At 41.0% G+C, this 9,370-nt stretch overlaps 1 protein-coding gene across 1 annotated transcript; it reads left to right on the top strand.

The window, feature by feature from the left end:
* Positions 1–518: 518 nt before the first annotated feature.
* On the top strand, positions 519–9,080 carry LOC122918160 (apolipoprotein R-like). Its single transcript, XM_044266305.1, has 4 exons — positions 519–715; positions 4,446–4,616; positions 7,661–7,836; positions 8,608–9,080. The coding sequence occupies exons 1-4, from the start codon at positions 613–615 to the stop codon at positions 8,746–8,748; spliced, it is 591 nt and encodes a 196-aa protein (XP_044122240.1). The 5' UTR covers positions 519–612; the 3' UTR covers positions 8,749–9,080.
* Positions 9,081–9,370: the final 290 nt, after the last annotated feature.

The following is a 9,370-nucleotide window of genomic DNA, read 5'->3' as shown; positions in this document are numbered from 1 at the left end:
AGATTTTCCACACTTAGAGACTCATACTACTCTGTTCTGCCTAGCCTATGTGCTATTTAGAAAGAAATTTAATTTTCAAGCTTAAAAAAAAAATCCATTCTTCTATGGGCAAGTTACACCTACTTCTCATCACAGAAACCACTTCTCAAACAGGCCCTTTGGCAGACATTCTATTTTCTCTCATGCTATGGGTTCAAATTCCTGCAGAACCCACCACACACACTGGGCGTCATGGGCTGCACTCCCCTGTGCTTTTTGGCTCTTGTTTACTCAGAGGAATCGTGGATATATCCAGAAAGGAACTCACCACGTGCCCCATTTGAACAGCAAGGGAGTTTTAGGATAACAACAATAACTACATACAGAATCCCAGAGGGCTCTCCTAACAACCTCCAGACTCTTCTCTCCAAGAATAGGGCCTTTTCAGCTGACCCCTGTTAGAGCTGTGCTCAGCACCTGGTCTTCTTGTCACTCCCCCTGTCCCTCCCCTTTAGTGACACACAACTGAGACTTTGCCAAGGCTGGTTACACTGGCTTAGGCACCATTTCAATTGTTACTGAGAATTCTTTTCTTCGGATTAATTCAAGGGTCTGAAACCACTGAGCCCCAGTATGGCACCTCTGAGACCCATGGCCTCCAAGTTGCAGAGCAGTTTCCCAGCACTGTACGTCTTTGGGGTCTTGACCCTACTGCTGTGCCCTTCTGGCTTGTGTGGTGAGTACAGTAGTTATAGGGAAAGGAGAGTAGTTTCTCTAAGATTTGCAGGACAAATACCCAATTAAGAATTAACTGAATATAATCAAATAGTGGTAATTCATAATCTTTTTGAGAGAGTATAATGAACTATGTATTAATAAAAATGAAGAATTTTAGAATAAAAAGGAAATAGTTTTAATTCAGGTAGAAGCTATTATTATATATAGAATAAAAATGTGTTGATATGCAAAATTCCTCATGAGGCGGCTTTAGCAAGAAATAATCTTGAATTTTCAAATCAGTTTCTTATATTTTAATGCTCCAAGATGCGTAGAACAAATTTACTTTCCAAATAGGTTAATTATACCATCCATAATCTTAGTTATTTATTGATTAGGAATAATTTCCATCTGAAAAGCCAAACTATTTTCTGTTGCCAGATGGAGCTAGAGAGGATAATACTAAGTCAAATAAGTCAGTCAGAGAGAGACAAGTGCCATATGATTTCACTCATATGTGGAATTTAAGAAGTAAAACAATGAAAGAAAGAAAAAAAGAGACAAACCAAGAAAGAGATTCTTCACTATAGAGAACAAACTGATGGTTATAGGAGGGTAGGTGGGCAGCGAGATGGGTGAAGTAGGTGACGGGGATTAAGGAGTGGCCTTCTGGTGATGAGAGCAGGTTTTGTATGGACATATTGAATCACTGTGTTGTACACCTGAAACTACTATTGCAATGTATGTTAACTATACTGGGATTAAAAACTAATGAGAAATAAAAATTCTAAAATACATTTTCTGTTCTCAAATACTGAGTAAATTCTCTGAGGTAAAAGTAAAGAGTACTTTATGAATTATAAACCATTATATAAATGTAAGACATTGTTATTGAAACAGAGGGAAATTTTTGTCAGAATGAGAAACAGAAGTGTCTGAGAGAAGTTACCAGAACCACCTGAAGGCCTGCCGCTGTGGAAATTTATTTGTTGTTCTGTTATTTAAATGGAAATGTCCTTTAACCAAAGTTATATTGTGTTCTTTTCTTAGCTGACATTATTTTTTATCTGAGAGAATTAATTTTCATACCTAAAAATATTTATTAACATATTCTCTGAAACAGCTATCATGGCATAAAAGTTTAGGATTTGAGATAGTTTAGAGGGAAAAACCCCAACCCTAAAATAATAACTGACGGCTCCTAGGTGAGCTGGCCTGTTGATTTAAAAACGCGGAAGCCATGCTTTCTTCAACACTGAGAGTGGTCAGGGGAAAACATGGGTTAATTAAGGAAGCAATGTTTGGAAAAAGATTTTTCACATCAGATGCATGAAAATTATTGAGTGGCAGGATAAAGGACTTCATGCTCAGGAGACTTCTCAACTTCATCTCTGAGTTCCCCTCTCACACAGTCTGGAAGGCCTAATCAAATTTGTCATGTTTTTCAATCATTTCTTCATGATCCCATTTCCCTTCCCCTTTTTCCTTCTGTTCTCTCATCTCTTCCCATTGTCCATGGCCCCAACCCTCTGAAATGATACTTAATGTCTGTGTGCTCTGATCTGAAGGTCCTTTCCCTCACTGTAAGGGCTTCTGATGCCAGACTTTTCTCATGGCCCCAGTATTGCTCTGCCTCACCTATCTTACCAACCACTCAACTTCCACCCATCCTTTGAGACCTGTCGCCAGCTTACTCCTGGAGACCTTCCTTCTATCCTGCCAACACCTTCTCCTATAGAACTAATTTCTATAGGAGAAGGTAAAAGGAAAAGGTAATCCTAGACTGACATGCCCCCACGCCCCGATCCTGTAAGCCTACTTTAACATATAAAAATTCTTTTGGAAACTTCTTTAATCTCCAAACCTCCCAAAATACATGTTGGCACTCATCCCCTAAGCATATGGGCCACCAATGTACATATAAAGGGTCTCATAACTAAGGTTTTATTAGACAGTAAGAAATGACATTTCCCAACAATAGCCAGCCCCCTCAAGGTCCTGAAAACCTTGCTTCCATATTCCTTAGAGTCTTATATTATCCCTAACCCCTTCTAACTTGGAAGTATAAAATTAGTCACTCCTCATGACCCCAATGCAGCTCTTTCTGCCCATGGGTCCTATCCCCATGCCTTCATAAAACCACTTTTTTGCACCAAAAACACCGCAAGAACTCTTCCTTGGCCATTGGCTTCAAGCCCTCACGACTTTCCTACACCGGGGCTACATCTTATCTTCTTAAGTACATTACAATTATGCCTCCTTGATATTGCCTGAGAGGCAGAGTACAGAATTCTGCCTGTGTGTTCAGTCAGAAAAATTAAGAGCTATTTTTTTGTATTTCTGTGGAGGGGTCTAATCTGCAGTTTAAGAAATGCTATATGGAAGCTGTTGACTCATGCACAGGTGAATTCCTTTTCCTTGATACTAAAGCAGAACTTACTTTGGGATTATTGTTCTTATGCCTTCTGGACCCTTCAGAGTTAAAGCTTTGGGAGAAACAGAGGTAAGGGAAACAGTGCTTGACCTGAGCTAATTCTTTGGATCAAGAGTGTTTCAAGCTTGCTTTCTCTCTTGTGTTTTGTTGTTGTTGCTGTTTTTTGATGGGTCCTTCCTCATCACTGAGAATCTGCTGATTGCAAATCCCTGGTCTGCTAGATCCCAGGATCCGTCTCTCATTCTGGATGAGCTCTTCCTCTTTCCTATCTCCTGAAGACCTAGGGACTCCTCGGGATTTATTTTCACTGAAGCTTTCTTCCAACCTCAGGAGGTCCTTTTGCACAGGTCTGAAGAGAACACCACCAGGCCTGTCTTTTTCATGCAGCCCATTTCCAACTCACTGGAAGTACTCACTCATCCCTTGTTCCAAATAATGTCAGGAGTAGAGGCCAGTCTCAAAGCAGCAGAACTATGTCCTTCACCCTCACCAACAGAGCCACTAGACAGCCCCCTTTTGCATTTTGGATTTCCTAGGCAGGAGCTCGATACTAGGCCACTGTGTCTAATATCCCTGCAAAGTGAAAAGAGATATATTGGCCTTTCTCAGTGAGCTCCTTAGATCCCCTCTGTCAGTCTGAAGGAGAAATGCACCCACATATTTGCCTCACCTGGGACTAATTTGAATTTAAAAGGTTAAATTCCTAACCTTTTAGTGCCTTTGATTTGGGCGAAGGAGATAGGAGTTTTCTAAGGGATTCTGAGCTGCCTACTTCATCAATTCTGGGATGCTACTTGACTGTGCAAGAGTACTGTTCTTCAACCAAAACTTCCATCTTATGGCCTTTAGATATCTATTGATGCCTCTATAAAGTAAGCATCCAATGATCACTACAGACAGCAGAAAATAGCAGGATTTCAGAAAGTACCAGTTGATTTTGATACAAATCTGAGCTTAATCCCTGAGGTTGATTCATGTTACTGACACTTCCTAGCTGTGACCTTATGTGCAACATCTGACCCCTCTAAGGTTAAGTTTCCTTTTCTCTAGAATGGAAATTATGATTGTACTGCCTCAAAGAGTTATTGTGAGGATTAACTGATTTAACATATCTAAAACGATTAACACAGTGACTAAGCAAGTAGCTAAGTTCTCAGTAAACCATTCTTATTGATTTTGTTAAGGAATTGAAATATACCTCTGCAGTGTAATTTAATTACTTCATTCAATAAAATAAGAAGAGTCCCTCACTCTGAATTGTTAATTAAATTAAACCCTAGCTCATTGTCCCCACCCTTCTCTTTTACCATTCAAGATTGCAGAATATTTCCGAGCATTGCCCATGGATCCCATAAAGACGTGAGTTCATTTTTCTCCTATACTACTGTCGTGAAATATGAATGTGATGAAGGATATGTTCTGGTTGGAGAGTCTAAAATCACCTGCAGGAACTCCCACTGGTCGCTTCCAGCCCCTCAATGTAAAGGTAATTTCAACCTCACTGATGACCTTGATTGGAAATGTAGAGCCTCTGTGATTGTTCTGACTCTAGTCTCTTTCCAGCCAGGGGAAACACTTAAAAATTTTTTTGTTGTACTATTTATTAATTTCGTGTAGTTAATGCATGCATATGGTACACTATTTTCAAAGTTTGAACCATTACCCAGCTTCTCAGTCTTGGAAGTAACCGTTGTTACCAGCGTGTATGTTTTCAGAGGTAATCTAGAGGACCACTTTTTGTTTTTTTTTAAATAAAAGTTTTAATTCAAATGTAACATACTGCAAAATAGTGTACAAATCTTAAGGGTGAAGATCAACAATTATCACAACGTGAACCTCCCCTTGAAGCATCTCATGTCTTCCCTCAGTTACTCCCGACTCTCCTCCCCAAAGAAGGTCATTCTACCAACACCATGTGTAGGAGCGCTGAAAGTACCGGCTCCATCTTTGGCCCTCCATCTTGTTCATGTACGCTTGATGACCTCTTTTGTGGTTATGTGCTCCAGACCCACAGGAGAGTAACATACGTACCTCAGAAACGCCCACCAAGGCAGGTCGGTGTAGGGGAAGGTTCGCTTTGGCCTCGCATGAATCTGAGATAAAATAGTCCTCCCTTTTTCTGAGTTAAGATGGCGCCACAAGATCTAAATAAAGGTCAGTTGTCAATTAGGTGCACGTGAGCCCCTAGATCTCCCTGCAGTGTCCTGGAATACAGTGTCCTCTCGCTCTAAAAAATCTGTGGACTGAAATCCAGACTTTTTGGAGAAGAGCTGTACAGGGCCCGATCCTTGTCGGCCTGACTCTCCCCCTTCCCCCCATCAGTAAGTTACTCTGAAGAAAACTCTGTAAACTGCATGGTGTGGCCCTGCTTTTGTTTTTTGGTCTCAAAATGCTTTTTCAGCTTGGTGGGGTACTTTATTGTCCCTCTTCCACCTTCCAACACCATGGATAAGTTTTGCCAACTTTTTAACTTTGTATCAAGGAAGTCATGCTTGCTCTCTGTGCCTGGCTTCTTTCTTCATCTATGTCCTTGCACGTTGTGATAGTTCATTCATTTTCATGGTTTTATAATATTCTTCTGGATAAATAGACCACATTTTGTGTATTTTATAAGAGTTCACGTTTTTAGTGTTTCAGGCTATTATGAATAATGCTCTTATGAACACTTGTTTGTAGGTCTCTCGCTACTCATGTGCAAGCATTTGTGTTAGGAATAAGCTCAGGAGTAGAACTGTACTGCAGAGTGTACACATTGTCATCTTTCGTAGATGATGCCAAATTTTGTTCAAAAGTGGTCATAACAGTGGCACCTGAGTGGCTCAGTGGGTTAAAGCCTCTGCCTTTGGCTCAGGTCATGATCCCAGGGTCCTGGGATTGAGCCCCGCATCATGCTCTCTGCTCAGCTGGGAGCCTGCTTCCTCCTCTCTCTCTGCCTGCCTCTCTGCCTACTTGTGATCTCTGAGTGTCAAATAAATAAATAAAGTCTTAAAAAAAAAGTGGTCATAACAACAAATTCTGTTTCTACAAGTAGAATATGAGTGTTCTAGTTTTATTTATTTTTTAAGATTTTATTTATTTATTTGACAGAGAGATCACAAGTCAGGCAGAGGAGGGGGGAAGCAGGATCCCCACTGAGCTGAGAGCCCAATAAGGGGCTAATCCCAGGACCCTGAGATCACGACCTGAGCTGAAGGCAGAGGCTTTAATCCACTGAACCATCCAGGCAACCCGAGTGTTCTAGTTTTGACAAACATAAGTTCTAAATTCCAATTTATTTCAAATTACTAATATTGTCCTTGATGCTGGAAACTGTTTTGTCTTGTTTCAGAAATATTTGCCTACTGCAAGGCAGTATTCTATGCAACAACAAACACGTTCTCCTATGTTTCTTACAGAGCTTTATTGTTTTACCTTTTACAATGATATAGTCAACCCACTTGAAACTCCTTTGTATGTATGGTAGAAAGTGGGGGTCAATGTTTGGTTTTCCCCAGTAGACAATCAACTAATTGTGTACCACCTACTAAATGGGCTGTAGTTCCCACTGCTTCCTTTGGCACAATTTGAGTGCACATGTATGTATGGTTCTGTTTCTACGCAGAGATAGCAATCTTTAATTTAAGACCGTCAGCGAGGGTTTAGCAACATTTTAGTAAGCACCTGCTTCATTTTAAATGACTGCAGTTATGGATAAATTCCAAACCTCCTTGAGATGTCTGACATCTCCATTAGAGCCACATGCATACCATTCGTCTTCTCATGATGAAGTTGCCCTAATAAAAGATTTCTGGTTGACCACCAAGATTAGGTGTACCTTTTTATAATCATAGTTGCTATCAACTCAAGAGGTTAATTTCCCACCATTAACTCCATTTAACACAGGAAGACGTTAAGGGTATGTGAATAAAAATTATATACTTAGGATCATAGAAAGAGTGAGGTTTTGAAATATAGCAGTTTTAAAAACTTGGATTCTAGGACTACAATCCTTAGGTTAATATTATAATCATGTCACCTAAAAGTTATGCATCCTTAGACAAGTCACATAAACCATCTGTACCTCATTTTTCTCTCTAGCCAAATGGAGATAATTATAGCGTTTTATGGGGTGCTGGGGTGGCTCAGTTGTTTAAGCATTCAACTCTTGGTTTCAGCTCAGGCCATGATCTCAGGGTCATGAGATCAATCCTTGTCTCAGGGTCCATGATCAGTGCAGTCTGCTTGAAATTCTCTCTCCCTCCCCCCTGACCTTTCCCCTGCTTGTGCTCTTTCTCTAAAATAAATAAATAAATAAATAAATAAATAAAATCTTTGGAAAAATAATAGTGTTTTATCTTGAGAATAGTATGTAAAATAACATTACTGTTATTAATGTTATCGTTTTGATCATACAATCAATGGAGGTAGAGAACAGCTCTCAGCATGCAGATATAATCTATTATCAGTGTTTTTCATCCCCTCAGAACTCTTCACTTTTGTAAGATTTATTCTGAGAATGACAGCATGATCAAAACTGCGTTTCCATTACAGCTCTGTGTCAGAAACCAGAGATCACAAATGGAGATCTGTCTGTGGATAAGGACCAGTATGTTGAGCCCGAGAGTGTTACTGTCCAATGTGATGATGGTTATGGTGTGATTGGCTCTCAAAAAATCACCTGCTCAGAGAACGGCATCTGGTCCCCAGCGGTGCCCAAGTGTAAGTGGGTAAGTGCCACACATTTCAGGATGTCCTGTCATGTTCTAAAAATTGTAGCTGGTATCAGAGCCCTGTCAACGAACATTGATGAGATCAGACTTGTATCAGGACCCATGCATGAGTTGTTTAAATCACGTTGGCAATCGGCCTCAAAGCACTTGGGTGAGCTCTTTTTTTTTTTTTTAAGATTTTATTTATTTATTTGACAGAGAGATCACAAAGAGGCAGAGAGGCAGACAGAGAGAAGGGGAAGCAGGCTCCCTGTTGAGCAGAGAGCCCAATACCGGGCTCGATCCCAGAACCCCGGGATCATGACCTGAGCGGAAGGCAGAGGCTTTAACCCACTGAGCCACCCAGGCTCCCCACACTTAGTGAGCTCTTTAAAACGAGTTCTAATTCTCTCATTTTATACTAAGATGAACCAAGCCTCTAGAGAGGAGGGCTCCCTAGATCTAGGAGACCTGGCCCCTGGCCCTGTGTTTTCTACCATATGCACTATGCTTTTGCACAGCCGTCAGAACTGTTCCTTCGCATAAGAACCCCCTGCGTGTCTTTTGCAGCCTTCCTCCTTCCCTGTTTCCACGGCGATCCGCTGCACGTGAGGAGTGCTGGTGTGGCACTGGGCACGCTGCTGACCCAGAGTATCTCTGGGTTTCCTCCACCAGTCCTGAGGATGGGCAGGATCCTCTAATTTTCCTGTCATCGCTGAGGCATCCTGAAGACACCCTATACTTTCACAGCTGGAGAGGTCTCTACCTCTATCCTTTTATGTCTTGTAGGAATTCCAGATGGGCTGTGAGCAAGTGTTAGCTGGCAGTAAATTCTTCCAGTGTCTCCCTTACCCAGACGATGTGAAAAAGGCCCTGGAGATCTATAAGTTGTCTCTGGAGATTGGACACCTGAGCAAGAGTGACACTTGAAGAGAACACCATTTCGAAACCAGCACATCTACCCTCCCCACCTCCGCAAAAATAGAGAATTAGGTACATTCTCTCATTAACAACTCTACTAATCCTTTCTTGAGTACTGTTTACTGGAAAAAAAAAAATACCCGTGTTAGGAGAATCTGTTGATACCCTTAGTGCCACCGATACTGTGGAGCTGTTGATTTGTACCTTTGCTCTGCCTGTGCTTCTGCTGCCCTGGCCATGGTGCGATGACAGAAATAAATAATGACAAATATCCAGTGTCCTAGGAAGCCTGCTTTCCTTCCTCTCTTTCTGCCTGCAGACTCTCTGCCTACTTGTGATCTCTGTCTGTCAAATAAATAAATAAAATCTTTAAAAACAAAAATCCAGTGTCTTTGTCTTCACTTTGATGCCCGTATAATGAAAAACTAGGGCCTTATACCAGTCACTTCCTAATGTTTCTTTAATTAACTTCTTTTTCTATTTTACTGTATCACAAGGTGAATGAAGTTCTTGCAAATGTATACTTGTGCCTTGTTTAAGGTGTCTTTACCCCACATCTTCAAGTCCTACCTGTCCCTCACTGCCATGGCCAAATATCACATCTTCCTCAAGTCTCTTGCTTGCTTGCTTT

This window comes from Neovison vison, chromosome 10, assembly GCF_020171115.1.
Source record: "Neovison vison isolate M4711 chromosome 10, ASM_NN_V1, whole genome shotgun sequence".
In the NCBI taxonomy this organism is placed as follows: Eukaryota; Metazoa; Chordata; class Mammalia; order Carnivora; family Mustelidae; genus Neogale; species Neogale vison.
The sequence above is the reverse complement of the archived record's forward strand: the minus strand, read 5'-3'. Positions and strand labels throughout refer to the sequence as shown.

Excerpts from the sequence above, each read along its gene's own strand:
- LOC122918160 (XM_044266305.1), top strand. The coding sequence starts at position 613 with ATGGCACCTCTGAGACCCATGGCCTCCAAGTTGCAGAGCAGTTTCCCA. Across the intron at positions 716-4,445 it reads GTGCCCTTCTGGCTTGTGTG|ATTGCAGAATATTTCCGAGC; the intron begins GTGAGTACAGTA and ends TTACCATTCAAG. Across the intron at positions 4,617-7,660 it reads TCCAGCCCCTCAATGTAAAG|CTCTGTGTCAGAAACCAGAG; the intron begins GTAATTTCAACC and ends TTTCCATTACAG.